General features: G+C 36.0%; 1 protein-coding gene across 3 annotated transcripts in view; it reads left to right on the plus strand.

Annotated features, from left to right (window-relative positions):
* The first annotated feature begins 402 nt into the window (after window positions 1-402).
* LOC126978607 (caskin-2) overlaps window positions 403-23,707 on the plus strand; it is a 348,934-nt gene continuing 325,629 nt past the window's right edge. The window contains exon 1 of one of the 3 annotated variants that reach the window (XM_050827572.1): window positions 403-635. Coding sequence is in view for 1 of the 3 variants with exons in the window: in XM_050827571.1 (XP_050683528.1) it covers window positions 1,167-1,182 (16 nt within the window). In the remaining 2 variants the exon portion in view is untranslated. Of the gene's footprint in view, window positions 636-909; window positions 1,183-23,707 lie in introns of those variants that run through there. The other 2 variants (XM_050827567.1, XM_050827571.1) reach the window with 2 other exon arrangements.

The following is a 23,707-nucleotide window of genomic DNA, read 5'->3' on the forward strand; positions in this document are numbered from 1 at the left end:
GCAATCTTAGGGGATTAGAGTAGACGATTTAGCGTATTGTAATACGGCTTATAGCAGGCTCAAGACGTCGCTGCCCCCTCATTCTGAGTAACGTAAGACTATAGCTCAAAGAATACGAATAGTCGTTCGTTAACTCACATGAAAGCCGGCCGGCGCGGCATCGCGCATCGAAATTCCAAATTTCGATTCACAAGTGTCGTTTATGTTTGTACCGCTTGTCAAGGGTGGGGAAGCCAACCCCATCGTACCTTCTTATTTATGGTATATTTTGACGCGAGTACACTCGTTGCTAACTTCAGGGCGTGCAGATAATGGGGTGATGGATAGTGTTATCGGTCGCTATTTGCTGTGATACATTTCCCAGCAATTTTCTTATTATTGCAGTGTTTGTGGAAACCGAAAAGTGCACACAATTGTATGGGAAAGTGTTAAAATAATGAGTTCAGTGAAATTGCCGGTGTAATAAACGATTTTAGCTGTTATTGGAACACTTATGCATAGTGTATAGGCAAAGATATTTGAATAAAAGTGGTTGTCGCAACGAATCGTAAACTATTTCGGAATATATTATATAAATCTTTGGTAATTTACAAACTGAATTAATAGTGTTCTACAACTAGCTTGGTAAAAATAAGGTAAGTGATCTTTTTTTCTATATTATTCGTACAATTAATTTAAAACAACTCAGTTAATAATGAATACATTATTCATTTACATTGAATATTTATTATATTTAAATACAATATTTTAAATAAGTAAACAAGAATAGCGCATCCTGATCAGCGCCATCTATTGGAATTGTTGATCAACTGAAGTTCACAAGTTCACCACGGAATAGCGCCCACGTGTCAGCCGGCGCCGCTAGCCGCGAAGGCTTTGTTACTGTAGTGAATAGTGATGTAGTCACACGGCGTTGACGCGCGTTGCAACATGTTTGCGTGTGTGTAGATCGCTGCCGGATTCAATACACAAGACGTATTCTCTTATTTATCAACTAAACGAAACTTGTTTGTTATAAGTGAATGATGTATATCACATATGAATACTTTTATCATTGAATTTAAACAGTTCTAAGTGTATTTTACGAGTGAAGTCTATGTAAGTGTGTTGTTGTGCCGTTTACTAAGGACAGGATTTTGGCGGTGCAATAGAGGGCAGGGGCCGACATGAGAAAAATAAACGGTATGTTATATTGGATTGTGCATAAATTTTGATTTTTTATGACATCGTGATAAGAAATTCATAGTAATTTTCATGTCCTTTATTTGCTAAAGCAATCGGCGATTAAATTTAATACTCACGACAAAATATCTACAATTAAAGTCGTTCAGGTCGATGCATGGAACATCATTTCGATAACCTTTAACCAAGTCACGGTCTTGTTATTGCAAATAAGTTTCAATATTAATAACCATGAATAATGCAAATTGACAATAAAATGATAAACATTTGCAGCGAATATTTTATAACTCTATATACTCTAGTCTTAGGGTGACAACTATACACTATACTTTCTTAGACTATGCTCAGACTTCACTTACGTAAAACTTAGCTGAGTGTAGGCTTAGCATAATCTTTGATTTAGTTTTAATAGTAATTTGTACAACAACTGTAATTATACTGAGCGTAAACTAAGACAGCCCACTGCAAAAGTCAAGTTCGTGTTTTATCACACTCAGCAAAGTCTATGCAAAGCCTAAGGCTTAGATTTATCGAGCGTGCTTAGACTTTACTGACGAAATACTTAGCTGAGTGTAAGCTCAGCATAATCTTTGATCTATTGTTATATTTATGTAATTAATAAAACTATGTTAAGCTTAAGTTAATAACGCAAGACTCGAGTTCACTTTTTATCACACTCAGCTAATTATCTCTATGGATACAGCCTAAGTGTCTATTGAATACACGAGATTACGAACATCGCAAGATCGTGACTCCCAAACTTTTTTTACCTACTTTACACTTTCAATGTCGCTGAACACAAATAAAATTTTATTAACGCTCGAAATAGAGTTGCTTAAGCCGAAAAACTTCGAAATCATTATCGTTGGTAGCGCCCATAGAAATGCCGTAATAAACGTAATCCTAACACTGAAGGAATGGGCCGCAATGTTTTGTTTTGATTATGAAGAGAGATTACGGTTGCCAACCGTACTCTAAAATAGAGTGTTGAACCCTTGTTTTCGGTTGTGTACTCTATAATCTATAACACAAGTAGAGTACGCCGAAATACTATTTTTACTTATGCCATATATGTTCATTAGAAAAACGGGGAATTGTCGGAGATCCAGTGCTCTGAGACGTCACTATTTTGTGTGTCTTCTGCCGCATTTATCACGGGGATTATGCTGAAGAGCTGTTTCAGCACATATATATACGCCACAAATTACGATATCATCTCCACCATTTGGATATGTGGCCTTCCTCCACAATGTGGTTCTCAAGGAGATTTCTCCCGAGTCCAACCAAGCTGTGGAATGGAGCAGTCTTGAGCGGTGTTTCCAGGAGTACCTTCAAAAAAAGTGCGTACACTTTTCTAAAATTCCGGCAACACTCATTTTATTCCTCTGGTGATGCAAGAAAATGTGGTTGGCGGTGATCATCTAACGTCAGATCAACCGTACGCTTGCTTGTCCTCCTCTTCCATAATAAAAAAAACAACAGAAATAAATATTATCTATTCAATGAAAGCAAAGTACCTACTCGTTACTAATAAACAAAACCATAAAACTAGAGTATTTGAATGCAGTCAGTCCCCTTTGCAGTCACAATCATTCGTGTCAAAATATAATGTCATTGTAACAAATTCTTAATATATATAATAAATAATTCAATAAACGATAATCTTTTTTAATCTGTACTATTTATTTTTTGTCTCTGAAATCAAAAATACGTATAGTATTCTTTTTTAGGCTCTATAAACTTATTTTAGATTGGCAGCAACAAACAAAAACATTTTGCCAATTCTTGAATAGTTTCGATAAGGTTTTGAAATTTGTTGTCTATTTTTGATAGGTCTGAGAATACGTCGTAAACTATTTTCTGTAAACCTGTCTCTGTGCCTACTCCGCTCGTTAATAAATTCTTGATAAAGCACCTAAAAATATGAGCGATAGCACATTCGATTTGAAATGACGAATAGAAAAAAAAACAATGCTTAAAAAAGCTGATTTCAAAAACAAGGATAAAATAATAAATTAATTTAATTCCATAATAAGAGTCTATGCTGCATATTGGTAGGTTTAAAGTGGGTGCCTGGGTGCAAGAACCCCGTAAGTTGGATCATAAATATAAGCATAATAGGTGTACATACATAAAAAAAATCGAATTGAGAACCTCCTCCTTTTTGAAGTCGGTAGGATATTAAAACAATTTGTTAACACACATTGACAAATCAAAATTGGTCACGCCTCATCGAGCTGTCAAGTCATTTAGGCTCTAGTATACTCTAAGTCCATGATCAGGCGTGTAATTTGTTCCTTGTCTTTTATTGCAATAAGTAATTCAGGATAAACTCTTTGTAAGTGTTCGATTTAATTGGTTAGACATAGGAGGTCGTCTAGTAACGACGGGTGATATATGGTTTATTGATTACGAACGACATGTTAGCGAACACCTATTTGTTTTAATAACACGCTCCAATGAAGATACACATGTCCACGTTACGATAGATCCTATTATTTACATTGTCTATCGTTGGTAGACATTACTTACAGTGCTCTGTTTGGTTTGGTAGTGGTAAATATTGATATTCCTTGCTATTCTGGGGATGGGTGTATTTCTTGACATTTTACAGGAAAAAAATTTGGACTAGAGTATTTGGGTATAATAACTAGAATTAGATCTTATACTATATTTAAACTAGTGAACAGGTGCTCCTTGTGGTGCCAGGTCAACCTGTTATAGTTAATACATCATTATATTTGTTGGATGCGATTACTTTTTATGACAGTAATCACAACCATCACGTTCACGAAGCATCCTTACACAAACAATGAGTTCAAGCTCTAAAGGTTGATGCATCCAATATACGATAATTTATATTTATCAGTTTATTGTTTATTACTTTTTATGAAATATTTGATATTATTTAAACACGATTCATATATTGGATGCATCATGCAGCACCTACAAAGTATTTTTTATGTATACAAACTAATTGCAGCTAATTTAAAATACTCTATTTGATTGAAAGAGTGGCCGTTAAGTTTCTTGTATATTCTTCTCACTCTACTTGTTCCGAACATATTGTAGCTTCAGTCATTCAAAAGAACTTAATTTAAACCAAATTGATTAAAGTTTAGTTGACTTTCAATAAAATAGAAATTATTTGACAATAAGTTAACATATTGGAATAACACTTGGTAAACTTCATGAAGATACATCAGTTCGTATAGTGGTTTTGACATGGGGAGATGAACTGATAAGAAACTCCCAGCCTATCTTAATCACAACAGTTTAGCTTACTTAATATAATATTATACAAGTTTAGGTAGCCTGCCAAACGGTTTGACCGATTTTATGAAATTTATTGTGTATTTTCAATAGGTCTGAGAATACGTCGTAAGCTGTTTTCTATAACCCTTAGTGATAAGGGCCCGCATACCTTATAGTATTTATTGCATTTATTTTAATTAATATGTATGGAAAATTAACGTTTGCCGACACAACTTAGTCCATAGGTTGTCTCTAAGCTAATATAAAGGTACTATAAAGAACAACCAAGCTGTGGATTGAGCAGGAAGACCGCATAAGCAACCGCGTGCTTCTGGGACGATACAATTTCCAGATTAAAAACGCGTACACCTTTCGCAAAGGCTGGCTATGCTCCTCTGAATCCGGTTTTGCAAGAGAATGTGGGCGGCGGTGATCACTTAACATCAGATGTCCCGTAGAAGGTACGCCCGTTTATCCTCCTTTTCCATAAAAAAAAAATCCATAAAATCGAGCACGACTCGCACTTTATTAATACCAAAGAGAATTTAACCACTACGCTCAATTAATAGGCTGGTTTTATTTTTAATAGGCTGGAACTGAACAAGCCATTGATATGTTGTATCTGGGTCCAAAGTTCATCAGTCGCGCTCTCAGTTAATACAACACGAAGAGGCAGAAACTTAAATAAACATTTCTTTGATCTCGGCTCTATCAGTGATGTACCTCGGTGGCTGGCTGTAACTGCGCGTTTCATCAGCTTATTTTATCCTGTTACTTAATACTAGTTTAGCCCAACTAAGTATTTTCTTTGATTACCGCGAGTGTTAAACATTTAAATAAAACACTTTTAAAGGATTAAAACGCGTGTAGTTGTAACTGTTTAGCGCCATTTATTGCCTCGGTGGTGGTATTTGCTGTCACTATCTGTCTACAGCAAATACCACCTCTAAACTTCATAATGACAATAAAGACAAATACTATCTTTGACTCATTTCATCGTAGTGTTTAAATTCTCTTTGGCAGTCCCCCTGAAAACGAGATCTGGTAAGGTTTTGAAAGGTCGTGTTAACTAAAATAAAAATGTTAGTTACATTTTTACACAAAAATCTAATGTAAAAACAGTTACAATTACATGCGTTTTAATCCTTTAAAAGTGTTTTATTTAAATAGCCCAACTAATTTGAAATTACCTTAAAATATAAGAAATGCCGTTTCACTCGCGTGTTTCAAAGTTTTTGGATATATTTTATGAATTCAGGTACTCTTTTTAGATGTACAAAGTATCTCTGTAGAGCATTGTAATAAAGAGTCACTTACGTTTACTTTACTTCTTCTTTAATTCTTAAGGCTAGCTGACGGAATATACTATTTCTCACAGGCTTTCATACCGATGCTGTGGACTGATAGCCTCTTTTTTATGGAATAGGAGGACAAACGAGCGTACGGGTTACCTGGTGTCCAACTCGGTTGGGTTTCCGCTGTAAAGGTGGATGCGAAGCTGTAGTTCACGTTGCGTGTACTTTTTCGGAGACTAACTCTGATGATGTCTTACTAAAATCAGATGTGAACAATGATTGGTTCAGCAATATTTATATTGACGATCCCTATAGCCCAGTGGTTAGTGACCCTGCCTACTGAGCTAAACGTCCCGAATTCAAACATAGGTGTAAACATTCATAATATTATGATGAATATGAATGTTTGTTTCCGAGTCATGGATTTTTATAAGTATTTATGTATGTTTAAGTACCTTATTGTGTTAAATATATCGTTGTCCTGTGCACATAGTACAGGCTATACCTAGTTTGGAGCAAGATAATTTGTGTGTGTCAATATTATTATTATTTAGCATAGCTATTATTTAAATTAAAATAAAAATTAATGTTTCTTTAGATGTTTAGGCTCTGTTTTAGATGATTTTAAAGTTGTAATAGAAAGTTTTAGCTCAAAAAATTTCGTAATAACGAACATTTTACCAGCGAAAATTTCAGACCGATTATCAATTATTTAAATATTCTGACCGTCAATATTAGTGCGCAGCGTTTTGTTACTAGAATTGTAAATTATATACCAGTTATCTCAAAGAATGCGTAATTGAACGAAGCTTGGCTAAATATTGCAAATGTTCAGTCAGTCTATCTTTCAGTATAAGTCAGTCTTTCATGATCTTTTGATCACCTCTACTGACTGAACAAAGCGTGCTCGTCATTGGCCGTGATACAAAATGAGTCGGGATTTTGGTTACAAGCGTTGCCTTCTGCGCCGATAGGAACGCCGCGTGACAATATGACTTTGACAATATGCGTATCACCCCGGCTAGGTATAAAATTGAACGAACCATTTGAATGGCGATGTGGCGCTCAGGTAGCTCTTGGTGTCACGGGCTATCTTGCCTAAATTCGTCACGCCAGCATTAATGATGTCATCCGCAGGGCTCTTAATATACAAGCTGTTTTAGAGCCGAATAGTATTACCCGCCGCGATGGCAAGCGTCCTCTCGGAATGACGCTGGTGGCTTGGGCACAGGGAAGGGCGCTGGTGTGGGACGTGACTTGCGTCGACACTCAGGCTCCTTCTCATGTCCAAGTTACGTCAGTTGGTACCTATCAGCTCATTGTTAATTATTTCTTTCTCCACTAACTTGTGCCTAAATTATATTTTTGTTGTATATCGAATGGGTTTTTTTTAATTGTATTTCGGCTAAATTCGTTTGGATTTAAATGTGTGACAATATTTTGTATCCTGTTGTACGACTGTTAACCTAACAGCAGACATTATTTAGCTGACATTGCTGGCTTCATTTATCAGTTTAATCAATTCACGATAAAAATTTCAATGTGTTCGACATATTCATTATCTCTACCAGGACGTAATGGAATCAAAATTACTGCGATTAAACGATTTATGTGTATCCATTCATAATTGATTTATTTCATCAATTCCATGTTCGTTTCGATGAGTTTACAGAAACCTGATAAATTCGAGTATGTGTGAGTTCAACTAATGAAGGTTCCGTAAAATCAAAGGACTTATTGAGATGGTTTTATTAAAATATCTTCTGTTAATCGTGTGTTAAAAAAGATCTAACAAATTCTCTTTCAATCTCATCGAACCTATTTAGGTGTTCTTGACCACATCATCGGTCCATCTTGTGTGGCCTACCAATACTGCATCTTCCAGGATGTGGTCGCCATTCGAATTCGACTTTACTGCTTCGAGCTCTGTGCCCTGCCCAATTCCAATTCAGTTTCGCAATCATCTTGGCAATGTCGACATCTTCAGTTCTCCTACGAATCTCCTCATTTCTGATTCGATCTCACATAGAAACTCCGATCATAGCTCTCTCAAAAAGTCTTTGTCAGAATAATACAATTTTATTATTATAGAGCTATGTGTAAAATGTGTTTTCAATTTCTCTCGGGAATTTTGTACAATCTCAGCTCATTTCAGTAATCGTACACCTACACGTGAAAACGAATCGATTCGAATGTTCGCTTTTGAAATTAGCGCAAAATCGAATGGAAAATTCCGTTTGCGGTGGCATATAAATTATGAGAACATCGAGCTCGGAGATTGCAATTCGCGTTTATTCCAAATCGGAACACGGAAAGTAAGCCTTCATAATACAAATCAAACGTCAGGATTTTTATTGAACGAAATAATAGTATCACGTCTGAGTCATGAACACGATATTTTGTATGAAATGCGTGCATTAGATAACACGAATACGGAAAAGGACTGTAATTTGAAGACTGTACACCACCATGGAAGCACCTTACTCTCTACCACACCATAATATACCACTCCTAATATTTAAATAGTGTATTTTAGTTGTGTAATGTATGTTCATAGGCACATAAGTTAATTTGCTAGAAACTGTCATAACCATAATGTTAACACTAGGAACAGACATAAGCTTATAATGCCTGCTACTCGGCTAAGTCGAGTTAGTAAGTCTTTTATTGGGCGATGTATATGCTTTTACAACAAGATCCCAGAAAATGTTCAAAACATAAGTATTACGTTATTCAAAAGAATTGTTAAAAAACGTTTGTGTGGTTAAGGTTACTATGACATAAATGACTTTCTTAATGATACCACAGATTGGGAATGGAGCGACCGCCCTCAGGCTATTAAATAATAAGTTTAATTGTACAATATTACTTTGTAAAAATGCCCGCTGAGTTTGTTGCGCCCATTCTTCTCAGGCCTGAGGCATTCATTATGGAATGGGTGGTAGTTTTTTTATAATTTCAATATGTGATGTCATATCCTATTTTGAATAAAATTATTTGAATTTGAATTTAATTCAATGTTGTCGATTATGCTAGCGAGCTATGCTATTTGTACTTTTAAAATTATCTCGGCGAAGTCTTACGTTTTTTTTACTTAAATACTTGATACTTTAAATTTACACTCACTGAATATTTAATGCGAAGTTTCTTATTAGCGTTTTTTGTTTCTTTTTGTTATAGTGTAGTTAATATGTTAATTATATACAACCTTCTCGCAAATTTAGAACTTTTTCTATTCAATAATAATTATAAAACCATTTTTATTCCTTAATAACGTTCAATTTACAATGAATGAATGAAAATTGTTTTTTGTACTAAAATAATGTTACAATTTGTATTTAACAGTTATGGTAGCACAATTAGGCGGCCTTATCGCTACTGAGCAATCTCTTCCAGGTAATCTAAAGGTGTAACAGATTTTAGTTACAACGATGATGTATGAGTAAAGAGCATGCAATTTATATATCAATAAAGAAATACGATTCTATTTCTATTTTAATTTCATCATATGAAGTCTAAATTACCTTTCTTTTAATTATTTTTCCGCATCGCTCGCTTTATAAGTCCGACTTATCCTACGGTTTTCAAAATTTCTTGAAATTTGATTTCTTTCTTGACTCTGGCGCTCTTGTCAGAGGTTTCCTCTTTGAAGTTATCTTTTTGGCCCACCTGTCATGGTTAATACGTGCAATATGACTGGCTCATCATTGTTTCAGTATTTCAGTATAATACTTTCAGTAAATTAAGATGGCCGGACCATCGGACGGGCCGGTGGGCGCCTCGTACCAATTGGTCTAGCGTCGTACTCGGTACGATCCGAACGGTAATAATAATAATTATGTACAATGGACAATGCCACATACCGTCAAATATAGTCCGCTACCAGACCGTCTCCGATTGTCCGATCCGATCATGTGTTTAGGCTATAAATGTTTCTAGACTGATAACTCGTAAACAGTATGGGTCTATGGAACAGTCCGACAGTACATATTTGTTTGTGTGATTTGATTTATATCGTGGCAACGTTTTCAAATTTGTGTGGCACTGCAAGGAATTTAGCTTGGAATAATATTACCGCCATGTGTTCTTTATGATTTTCGCTTTTTTCTTATGAAAATAAGGGACAGCTGATGGTGTTTGATACTCCCTGCCCATTACAATTTAGTGCCGCTAAGGATTCTTGGAAAACCCAAAAATTTTGAGCGGCACTACATTTGCGCTCATCACCTTGGGACATAAGATGTTAAGTCTCATTCGCCCAGTAATTTCACTAGCTACGACGCCCTTCAGATCGAAACACAGCAATGTTTACACATTACTGCTTCACGGCAGAAGGCGTCGTTGTGGTAGCTAAAACCTACCTGGCATCATGTGCAAAAGAGCCTCCCACTGTTGTGGCTTTAGTCAACATGCAAGTTATCACTGTCTGTCAGTTGTTGGACTGGTATTTGGTGATGCAGCTCCATCTCGTAACTGTGTGTTTTCCTGGTTCAGTGTATTCAGACGTGAACAAGTTTATCTCTGTGACGATTATCGTGAAGGTTTCCGGGACTAATATTGATACCACACGAAAATCATTGCAAATGATAAAAATAGTGTATGTAATAAATCAAAAATCCTTTAAAAAAAGTATTCCTTGTTCTATTTTACGTTTGTAGAAAAGAAAATTTATTGAATTAGGCGTTACTTTGCGGAAATCCATAATTATAGTCTCGTGCCAGATTTTGGCGAGACAACACGTCCTGAGGATACCTCGTGTAGAGGCGAAACACGTGTCGAATTGTTTTAAAAACAAATATTGGCGGAATTAACACTAAAGAAATTTATATCATTTGTTTGTAGAAAAAACAATATTATAATAAAGGAGTTATTAAATAAATAAAAATATAAATATAGCGCATAATTTAGTTAAACAGTGTGTAATTGATAGTAATTATTTACATTTGGAGAGATTTTTTTATTTATTTAAATATTGTATATACTTAAAAAGAAATTATATATTGACATGTATTTAATTCTAGTCAATTGGTCATAGTTCAGTAGATACATGAGTTACAAGAAGCTTGGTAGTTGAAGTATTATACAAAAGGTCTAGTTGAACAGCTAAGGATAGGTTGTCGAATTAGTGTGACGGTGTGCGTACGCATCGTTAAAATTCACTCGGACAATTTTTCCTTATAGTGCCCATAAAGTAAAACTTCAATAATACCCAACGCGCTTAAATAATTTTTCACATCATAAACCTCTTAATGTAACAGAATACATGGATATACTCTTACTAATTACTGTATCTTGACTGTATCACTATAACCATATCTTCGCTGTTCCCAATCTGCGCCCACAAACGAGCTCACAATATCCTCAAGCTAACATAAGACATCAAGTGTGCTCCAGATAAATGGATCGCGTTACTTGATTAACCGGCACGCATCCCCTTATCACCCCTGGGAATATTTAAATGGGGCTGGGATATATCGTACCCCCCTCGCAGGGACCCGAATAACCGTGTCGATTTGCTTACCTGTGCTTTAGATTGGGTTTAAATGACTTTATCTTAATTAAACGCCGAAAATCTGTTATTAACACGAACCAATCTGAACCAGTACTTGTATACACGATATATTTATTTCATTTGTATTTTGATTAGCTCATACGTCCTTGAGATCTACAAGCGCATACTGCAACAATAACAACTGAGTTCTAATGCTCACATAAGAACTCGATGTTATAAGGTTGCCCGTAAAGCTAAAGAATAATAATGGTCTTATTCATAATGACTTATAGGAGGTTTAAGACATCGCTAAGAGACGCTTTTTAAAAATGGTATTCAAAATCGCATATTAGATCTAAAACGCTCATTATCTCTTCGATAAAGCTGATGTGACTTATACCTTCTAAGACCCATCTTTAAACCCATTTTAAGCCCTCGATAGCAAAAAACATGGCTGACATCGATCAGCTGGCTCGTTTTTTAATGTCAGTCAGTTCATAGCTGTTATTAGGTATCATTACCAACAGACTAGGCTCGCTACTCAAAATTAGATTTTTGAAGTTTGAACTTATTTTGACATGACAAGTGACAACTGACAAGCCATTGACATTGATAAGATGTCCGTTTCCATAGATAGTTCCACGTTAAATCGGTTAAAATCATGTTTTTTCCTCCGAAATGGCAACATAGCGTACTATAGAGACGTATTAGATATCGGAGGTTTTTTATAGATTATAAATAAGGAATTTTATCGAACGTTCCATAGGCTTAAAACACGTTTTAACTATTATAGGTTGATACCTTCCATAGGTGTTTTTTTTATGAATAAGGCGGTAAGTATTTATTTAAATTTGAAAATGAGGCGAATGAAAAATAATAATCACGATGTGAAGTAAGATCGGTCGGCTTTCGGCCTAAAATAATGTTTAATATAAAAAAAGTAATCTAATATATTAAAAGATACGAGAAAGACGGATTATATTATTTTATTGTGCAACGAACACTCGTGTGAGGGAAGAGCTTACACGTTACAATACTTACACTTTGCTCAGACTTTACTTACGTAAAACTTACTTGAGTGTGATAAAACGCAAATTTGGCATTTGAATTGGGCTGTCTTAGCTTAGGCTCAGTATAATTACAGCTGTCAAATGACTATAAAAACGTAATTAAAGATTATGCCAAGCCTACACTCAGGTCAGCTTTGCAAAAGTAAAGTCTGAGCATATTCTAAGTACGCTCTCTATATCTCAGCCTTAGAGACACTTAGCCGATGTTCGTAGATATCAAGTAGTGTTTATCACACATAGTGCAGTCTCGCTTACTCGTTTGCGTTCCCTTCTTTGGACACGTATCACGATGAGGCAGCAAGTATATGGAACGCCTTATTGTCCAGGGTAAAGTGGAAGGTATTAGGCTGCGCGGAAGGTCATCTATGCGATGCACAGACCAGATCAAATCGGCTGAGAGAGAGACGGTGAAATACCACTGGACAGGCTATTCCAAATGTTTGACTGCAAATTGCTTATGCCTATTTGAAGCGCCACTCGCGATCGTCCAGAGAACAATTTTGACGTGTAATACAAATGGCTGCGAAGGACTGTAGGAAGGGCTACTCTGAAGTATTTTTGCATTTTCAATTTATTTCGTCTGTTTTCCGTGTTATAATACTTCAAGAATCAACGTAATAAAGTACACATTTGTTTTTGTAAAAAGTTTCCCATCATCTATCGATGACTCTCGCTACATGGCCAACAGCGCCAAAATGGCGAATATCAAACAGGCACAAAAGCACTTTGACAGCCGCCACTCCAGTGGTATATAGTAGAGGTCAGTGCCAACGACAAAAATTATTCATGACTCACCATTTAGGTATAAATTTCAATGGTGGACTGTCAGTGTCTAATAAAATGATTACAGCTACTTCAGCCTAGCGGAACTTTAAGGAAAGAGCGATTTGCTCGATTGTATGTAACGTGCAGTCATTGTTGGATTGATATATGACGGTTTTGATCATGTTAAAAACGGAGATAGCCGAAAAGCAATTGTTCGCTTTCAAACTTAGCCGGATAATACTTCGTCGCCAGTCGCCGTACTGTCTCTTCTACTATTTCAAACTCATGTCAAATCACTGCACGTTTCATACTAAACTAAATTAAAATTTACTTAGGCAGTCCCGTCTCTTATTATGTAGTATTTACATTCTCTTTGAGTTACTTAGGAAACGTATGTTCAAACGAAACTCAAATCAAATCCAATACGTATATTTCTCCCAACATGTAGTATAGTTACAATAGTATAGCAATACTTATTCTTAAAATGTTAAACTACAGCTGGGAGACAGGAGCTCAAACTAGGTAGAACCTGGCCCCCTCCACTCTTAACTAAATATATAATTGCATTTCATTGTTAATATTAAAGAATTGAAAGCTTCCAACAGATTATCATTCCCTTTACAGTTTGTGTTCAGTGTAAGTAAACATGATAAATATTATATGATGTATCTCTATTTATTTGACATTGACAAATCACTTTACTTAGATGACATTTGACACAAAGATATTAGTGTCACGTGCAATTTGGAACAACAATTTGTAGCCGAGGAGCAATTGAAATCAACATGACGATCACGCGCGGCGCCAGCGAGACCATATGGTTACCGATTGAATATCAACATTCACAACACCGTCGGCACCTTCACACGGATTGTTACACTCGTTGATTTCTCACGGAACCCCGACACAGCACGGAGAACGTCTTTATCAGCCTCGCAGATCGTTACTCCGTTCGCTTCTTCATTTATTTAATACCAGTTATAGAGACGTGACGTATTTTTTCTCAATGACGGTTTTATATACATAATATTATATATATCTACCACTGACCTGTAAAAATACCACTGGACTGGCTGTTCCATATGTTTGACAGCAATTTTGTGCCTATTTGAAGCGCCACTCGCGAGCGTCCAGAGAACTAATTTTGACGTATAATACAAATGGCTGCGAAGGATTTCCTACTATCTATCGATGTTTGCTTAGGTTGTCATCACTAGTTTTAGTACCGCAGACTCTCGCTACATGGCCAACAGCGCCAAAATGGCGAATATCAAACAGACACAAAAGCACTCCGATAGCCACCAGTCTAGTGGTATATATAGTAAAGGGCAGTGATATCTTCATATCATTCGCAGTCTTATAGCGGTACAGCAAGTGTACATAAAGACAATGTAAGAACACTTTTCTCCTTAGTCGTGTGTCAAATGTCACTGTCCGAATCAAATGTGAACTCAATAAATGTTGTACATTGCTACTTATTCACCAAAAGTATTTTAAATAACAATTTAAAAACGAATCCCACGGAAACGTGGGATTCGAATCCCGCATCGTTCATAAAATTTTGTTTTTCAAATTTTATTTGTGAATTAATACCTACCACAGACGACTTGTGAAATCAGAATGTGTGCGTTAGCTATTTGTTTAATATTAAAATACCAATAAATTCAAAATGTTAAACGTGGCTGACTGTTTACTACTTGCCAATCAAAATCGGTTACAGAAACAATAGATTCGGTGTCCTTTTATTATAATACGCTGAATGCTTTGAGCGACCCAAGTTTGATTAAAAAAAATAAGCAAAATACATAGTTACTCTTACCTAATAGGCAAGTTTTATGTACTGATAAATTATTGAATTATTGTATCTTATTGACCAAGTAATTACTTTGCAAATCGACAGCAGACGCATGATAATACACAGGACCTTAGATTATTTATACTAGACGTAAATAAAGACTGTGACAGCTGTGAAAATGTCTATAAAAATTGAGGTTGGCTGTTAACCTCTATTTAGAGCAATGCATGCACACTAACACAAAGCGGCATACAAATTATATATGACTGTGTAGCTTGTCACGCACACCACAGTAATAATCCTGGCCTGTTTTTATCGCTTGTCTAGCAGCAAGTGCCTCTATCTAGACGTATAAATTATGTAAGCCATATTCTTAAAATAAACTAGCGTATAGTCGACCTGGCAGTAACAATAAATTCGATTTCTTTATACATTTGCTTGGCCTTGCAGTCATAATTATAACTACAGATAACAGTATTCACACATGCCAGACTCTTTAAGGAACAAATTACCGCCTGCTCTTCTTCCGAACCGAAGCGACTTAGGGACCTTCAAGAACTTAGGTGCTATTTACGTAATTTCAAAATTGTTGGCATTAAATTCCAATCCAATCCACAGTTTTGTCTAGATTCGTATTCTCCTACCATTTCTAGAGAACGTTAACTAATCGGAGCCATGCGTCTTGATATTTGAACGAGAATCTCGCACGAAGATTCCAAAATTTTCTGCCAAATCTAAAATATTTTTACTCTCTATTAAATTATGTTTCAAATTTTCAGCCTTACGTCAAAATTGCAAAATACGCATCTCACAACAATTAACGTTCGATCTTGTTACGAGAATACGCATCATACGATTTACCTAATTCGCGACGTTACTTTATTACAATCGGAACTGAACCGTCAATTTAAGGTATTCGTGTTTAAAGTTTTATAAATATAAGTGTATTCCATACATGTGAGTGGTGCTACTAAGTCATGATGTCATCTAAAGAGTGACAGTGGGGCTGCCATTTTTTGTCAGTCCGTTAATATAAATCACGTGACCTTTTGTGTTCTTAACTCAATTTCGACATGATGGACGGTTTTTCTGGAATTACGTCCGATTTGTGTTACAAGAATACGTTTAACTTGTTGACACAAGGTCGCTTCGATCTTATTTTCGTTTTGTTAAGAGAATAGGGCTACAGGGCAAACCTTAAAGGCTGGCAACGCATCTCTTGGTGTTACAGATGTCCATGGGTTGCCTCAGAATTCCCCATCACATATTAAAAAAAAAACAAATTATATATTACTAACACAGCTAAAAGGCGTCATACACAGATCCAGTTATTGAATTAATTAGAGCCAAGGTCCATTAGCTCATTCATACGTCGATCTCGCTAAAACTAGAGCAAAGTATCTGAGAGTCACGTAGATACCCGGTTCTCCGGAGTCAAGACACGTCGCATATCTGATCTAGTGTCATTGTCAAAATTGGGTATTTTCAGACACACATAATTTGGTAGCTACGGTAACCTACTTGTTGTATAAAACAACTTGCGCTGGTAATTCGATGTAAATATAATATTTAAGTGGACTGTATTTTATTATTTTTAATTCAGGAATTAATATGAGTCCTCTTTGTGCCCTACATCAATGTGCGAAATCAGGCCAAAGATAAAATAGTGACAACTAAGCTTAAATTTCCTCGCCTCTTCTTACTTGGGATCCAGCACCTAAACTTCCAGCTCGAGGCACGGCACTCGTGACTCAATAGGAACTTCGTCACGGACGTTAAAAGGATATGCATCGAAGCCTTTACGTACGACGTAGCAATAGAGCGAGAGGATTTTCAGAGAGCAACAGCACCTCTTGTTCGCAGTGGTCGAACACGGACTCTCGACTAGGCAACGCTCGCACAAGCGAGAGGGCGTTGGCAACTATCAGTTCGACAAGATGAGGGTAGTAAGAAAATATAATTTTAGACCTCACTTTTATTCACCGCCGTCATTTGCACATTGATCGAACCTGCTAATTATTTGTTTACTGTTCGTTCCTAGTGTTGTAATTGTTATGTTAAAATACTTATAAATTAGAAATTCCAAAAATAAAATCTTAGATCGTTTGAATTTGTTACGGAACCATTACTACAAAGTAATTGAATAAATATTTCTTTAAACATGCACCAACTATTCGTTAGGTATTTATTAGAACTGTGTCTAAGATTCGGAGAGTTAATTCAACACGCAAACAGGAACACCGTCTCAAGACAGACAACTTTAATATATATATATAAACAAGCAAACACTTTGGCTAAACTTTAGTTAATTATTCTAAACGTATTTTCTATATTTTCTTACTAGATGACCTGGCAAACGTTGTTTTGCCATATAAATTAAATACACTGTGCCCGCTCATGTCAGTTAACGAATTATTTGTATTACGAATATATACGTCAAAAAATATAGGTTCCGGATTCGTATTCTTCTATCATTTTCCTAGAACGTTAATTGAATCTTAACTGGATCGGAGTTGGGCGTCAACGACTGTTGAACGACAATCTCGCTCGATTAGTGTAAAGGAGCCTCCCATTGGCATGAAAAGGGTTGTTGCCACAGGTCTATGCTCTAATATATGATGTTTTAATTTGTCAACTCAACCAAATGTCAATATTTTTCAGAATACGCATCTTCCAACAATTTATATAATTTTACATGCTGATACCGTTTATATAGAATAAAAAGGGAGCTTCTAATTAAAGTTCAACTTATCCGAAGAGGCGCTAAAATCTTTGAACAAATAAACATTCATAAATATCATTTGGAGGTAAGTCAATAAAGGATTAATTTTTATTTTTTCTCTTTCTTTGATTGTCCGGGGAAAGAAATCCCTTCAAAATTTTTATTTAAAGGAAAGCCACACATTGTAATTTTTGGTTGTACTTTGTTACCACAAAGTACAATGGTAGAATTGGGCGGCAGGATTCCGGTCATAAAGCTCTTAAAATATATTGAAAATAAACACAGATATTAATTTTGTTGTATATGTAGTCTACTTGCAGTATGGGGTCGTGTTGCCGCTGCAGTGAGTGTTGAATTACTGCATTCGATCTGTTTACGTGTTCATGGTTCGTTTACATCTATAAAGCAATTGAGCTATCAGCTACTCAAAATAAATTAACTTTTACCCTTTTAACATATAAATACAGAACATTTTTGATATGCGAATGACAGTACTGGTGATGGCATGGTTATGCAGGTCTCTCTCTGCAAATCTTTGACCAGTGCCGGAAGAAAACTGTGTCTTCTATCGAGTCTTCTCTTCAGACGATTGCTGAATGGGGTTAAATGAACCTAATCCAATTTAAACCCCCGAAGACTCAAGTTACCACTTATATAGAGATTGCCAATTTCGTTCGTGGTCACATGGAAGGCAAAACCAAATTGGCTTTGGCTGGGCGTCATAAATACTTCAAGCCAGCCCACATTCTAGCGCTCTACAAAGCTCAAGTCCGGCCTACATATGGAGTATTGCTGTCATCTCTGGTTTGGCGCACCCCAGTGTCAGCTCGAACTATTTGACCGCGTGCAACGTAGAGCTGCTCGAGTTGTCGAGGAGCCAGTGGTCTGTGAACGGCTAGATAACTTGCTGTTGTCTAGAGACGTCGCTTGATTGTGTGTCTACCGCATTTATTACGGGGAGCGTTCCGCATCGTTTCACCTAATTCCTACCGCCGAGTTCCACCTTCGCACCACACGCCACAAATTAGAATATCATCCTCACCATCTGGATGTGTGGCGTTCCTCCTCCATGGTGAGGCTTTCAAGTAACTTGCTCCGTATAACCAAGCTGTGGAATGAGCTTCCTTGTGCGGTGTTTGCAGGACGATACGACATGGGTACCTTTAAAATAGCTCGTAGCCTTAAAGGCCGGCAACGCTCCTGGTTCCTCTGGTGTTGCAAGAGAATGTGGTGGCGGTGATCACTTAACAACAGGTGACCCGTACGCTCGTTTGTCCTCCTAGTTCATCAAAAAGTACCAACTAAAATAACAACAACTTCCAAAAATAACAATTGTTGTAACTAGAATTAATTACTTACATTATTTTAGATAGTATGAAATTATTTATCAAATACGGCTTTACTCACGATTTATCGGTGTGGGTACCGACCAGTTTCGGACCATTCGGGGGCCCGTCATCGGGGTGAGTGTGCTTAGAAACCCGTGTTATTAAACGCATCTCGCAATAAGGCCTACCTTTTCGGGGGGATTCATTCATAAACTAATGTAAAATCATTGCTATAATTACACGCGTTTTAATCCTTTTAAAAAGTGTTTTGTTCGAAACACTTTTATAATCAAAGAAAATACTACGAATAGTATTATTTAGCAGTAAACAGGAAACCCCATATTACACGTTAAAGAAAAAGTTTTTCGAAAGTATTAAAACCAAATCAAATAGTTAGCGCGTACCAGACAATGATCCTCTTAAACATGTTAATCCAAATTCCATTATCCGATATTAAGAAGAATTAACTACGGAGTGCCTTTCCACTTATCGCTTCGGATTCCTGAGAAGTCGTGCCACAGGAAGTGACGTCACGAGGCCTCACACGTTTCCTACCTGTCTCCGTGACCTTCACCTAAAACACTTTAATTATTGTTAGTCTGACGATCTTAGATATTATTTAAATACCAATTTGAGTTATAATATCGATAAATTCGACTATTTTTTTTAAACGACGTCTAAAAAGTTAGTGCTTGTTTTGTGTTTAGTTATTTTATTTTGCGATTGATTTGTTTTTTTTTAGAAAAATTTTCATTACATAAATCGGTGTGTGCTTAAGACGAATACCATAGAGTAGGGATGGATAAAAAGGCATTAAATGCATTTATTTTCTCAAAATTGATTCCTTTAGAATTATTTTTGATGTCATTTCTAATAACTACTAGATACTGCTACCGCTTCGGAAACAAATGGCGCTCTGAGAGAGAAGAAGCGGTGCAAGAAACTCTCCCAGCATTCTTTTTTTGCGCTCTTTTCAATAAAAATATACAATATTGTACAGTCGTTTCTATCGCTATAAGATAATCATAATCTAGTCCCAGGCTGTCCGATCATTTAGATATTCAGCAGTGGAGTAATAGGATTTACGACAAAGCATTTTTTTTATAAAACATTTAAATTAATTTCAAGATAATGCCTGAACAGTGGCTGGGACTTTATTATAGAAGTGTATACCCTTAAAGCTATTATGTATCTTATGATAACTTACTTCATCATCATCAGCACGGACGCCAAAGATTTCCACGACGATCGGTCATGCGCTGCTCTCATCCAACGTATTCCGGCAATCTTGACTTGATCGTCGGTCCATCTTGTGGGGTGCCTATCAACACTGCGTCTTCCGGTACGTGGTCGCCATTCGAGGACTTTACTGCCCCAATGGCCATCTGTCGGTCTAAGTATGTGCCCTGCCCACTGCCACTTCAGTTTCACAATCATTTGGACTATATCGGTAACTTACTTAAATAATACAAAATACAACCATGCTCTCTAAATGTCGACAAGAGCCGACTTTACACGATCGAGCCTTATGTCTCAGCCTCTTGAATTAAAACTTCTTTACAATTTTGGATTCATAAAATCCTAAAACAACTAACCACTCTTGATCAACAATTATTACTAAATTGATTTCATTTTTAAATGGGTTCCGGCAAGAAAAACTCTCAACAAAAAACTGCTTTTTATTAAAACAATCCCAAAACTCAATCAGCCTTGTTGAATCTAAAACAATAGGAATCAATTTAAAATTTCATACAAAGCATGAATCACAGCGTGTACTCTTTCTTTATCAACTGACAAATATGCCTAATGCTCATCACAATTATTAAAGCGAGCATAAAAACGTTACTCAACAACTATAGCAGGGCGTGAACCATTATTTTTATTTGTGGCCCATGAAACGCATCACCATAAAAACAGACTTACCAGACTTCCCATTACTTCGTTTTATTTTACTGTGGCTTTGTACACGTAAAAAGAACGAGAGCGAACGATAGTCTGATACAATTAAATTAAAAGAGAAAGACCGATAATACTAACTAATACTATAAAGTCCGCGTCAACTAATTTTTGCGAGGGATATGGGCGTGGCGTTCATGACGCGATCAAAATTAACCAATCACATCGCTTCCTGACAAAAGTTGAATGACGCAATGTGTCACTGTATATTATACGACTAAGTTCTATTATAATAGAGTTGTGTAAACTGTAAATGCCCAGAAGTTGCAACTCTCATGATTTGGTAGCATTAACACAATAACCAGGGGCGTCCATATCATATAGGTAATTAGTCAGTGCATACTTCGTTATGAACCTTAATAAATATAGAACTATTGTCAAAGTTAATTTAGTACCGTTATTTTATGACCAAACTTCTATTGAACACCCACTCATAAAAATTTTCCTTACGCTTGATACTAAATACCTACGGTAAGCAATATTTGCTTATTCCAAAGCTCAACTATTTATACTCATTAAGTAAACTAAGTCATCTATACTCACCCGTATTTTTTGGTTTGAACTACTATTCGATTTTTACGCCACGAAACGGAACATTTCGACATTTTTGTCGCTTTTTGTTTTGCGTTGCACGTTCTGTGTCTGATAGTGGACAGAGCATAAAAGTAAAACGTCATTTTGATTAGTATAGGTCACTTGACCGCTGCGAGGTTCAAGGGGTAAACTAAGCGGCTGAGTTATTGTAAGTCTATTCTCTTTGAATGTATTTGGTCTAAAAAATATACCTTCTCTTTCATTCCACAGATTTCTTCCGCTGTCGTTCGCTTTATGTGTACCCGGCCTAAGACAAACGTTACGTTACCATTGTTCCGACGGTCATTGTCTATTTTCGCGATCATTTATTTTTGCTTAACGTTAAACCTGCTTCTCGTACTTAATGTACCGATATTAACGCAGAGTAAAGATTCTATCTTGGTTTTAACCTCTCAAATAATAGAAAAATGATTGAATTAGGCATTATATTGCGGAAATCTATAATCGGCAATGTAAAACTCTGCGGTCGAGATTCAGCGTGGGCTGATTCTTCGGTGGAGGACGCGTATAGGAAATAAGACCAAAAGGGATTTTTTTATAAAAAATTTTAGTACTATCTATCAAAAATTCGCTGCTAATATATAAAGAATTAACTGTAAAATTAAATAGCAAAATGCGGAGCTTCTAATAGTAAATTACGAATAATGAAAAAATGACAAAATCAAATTAATATTCGAACACAAATTGGATATAGTACCTAACTTGTCAACGGTTGAAATAGAAGTGAGTCAACACCAGTGAGACATTGTCTTTTATAGTCCTTTCCACCCTATCCTCTTTCCACTTTCTACACGAGACTAACGCGTATACTACTAATTAACACTTAAGATACTCATAATATTTCTTTATTTATATATATTATCTTAAGGCGAAGAGTAAGCAGAAAACACGCATTCAAGGTGTTTTTAGACAAGATTTTTGGTGAAAATATAGCATTTCGAATTATGAACACTACTGAATCCTTTGACACATATCCTTAAGTCTTATTTGTAGGTTGCTAAAGCTTGCTGTTGGTTATAGTTAACACTCCAGAGCCTTTTTGAACTACCACTTGTCCTTGCAGTTAAACAAGTTTTTTAAGACGCATTTTTTTAGTACAACTCTCAGAAAAGTTATTCTTATAGCTTGTACTTTTTTGTGTAATATATTTATTCAGATTAGTAATGAATAACGAGGATTGTAAGCATATAAACTGTTTTTCACCCAAGAATTTTGAAAATATTGGCTTTGTTACATAGATGGCGGCCGGAAGCCGTGAACTCAAATCGCTCAAGGTAGCTGGCATTTAGTGTCGCCTTAAATAATTTTCTACTTGTAGAAAAGCCATGCGTCACTTATCATTATAGTAAACATGCGATATTTTTCTTTTCGGTCAGGATGTACACTGCCACCGCTTCGGAGACATATGGGTCTCTGAGAGAAAAGAAACGGCGCAAGAAACTCTACCAGTACACTTTTTTGCACTCTTTTTAATATATGAGTGTTATATTTTTCTCTTTTTAATACATAGAAAATAATTAATACATAAAAATATTTTATATGTACCAAGTTCAATGGGTTTTACCCATCTCAAAAGATGTCCCAACGTGCCTACACAAGTTTTCAATTCATCCCTACGCTTTATAGGCCGATTTTTACCATTCGACGTCGGTTGGCAATTTGAATGGTAAATTTTTTAACTGCAGTCGTTATACAATTCGACCTACTGGCTTGTCAATTTGAATGGTCTTTTCTTTAACAGCAGACGTTATACCATTCGACCTACCGGCTTGTCAATTTGAATGGTCAGTTTTTTAACTGCAGTCATTATACCATTCGACCAACTGGCTTGTCAATTTGAATGGTCAGTTTTTTAACAGCAGTTGTTATACCATTCGACCTACTGGCTTGTCAATTTGAAAAGTCTATTCTTTAACAGCAGACGTTATACCATTCGACCTACTGGCTTGTTAATTTGAATGGCCTATTTTTTTAAAAGGAGACGTTATACCATTCGACCTACTGACTTGCCAATTTCAATGGTCTATTTTTTAACAGCAGACGTTAAACGTACCTTTTGGATAAGGTTTTCTTATCAAACGTTTAATGTCCCTGAACAAGTTAAATGAATGGCAAACATTTACTTCATTTATTACTTTATTATCGCTTATCGCTTGTTACACTACCTTCTGTTCGTTCGAGTTAATTATTTTCTCTGTAGAATTGCGTAAGTTATATTAAATACTAAATAAACATTAAAAAAAACCCATACTCA

The sequence above is a fragment of the Leptidea sinapis genome, chromosome Z (assembly GCF_905404315.1).
Source record: "Leptidea sinapis chromosome Z, ilLepSina1.1, whole genome shotgun sequence".
In the NCBI taxonomy this organism is placed as follows: Eukaryota; Metazoa; Arthropoda; class Insecta; order Lepidoptera; family Pieridae; genus Leptidea; species Leptidea sinapis.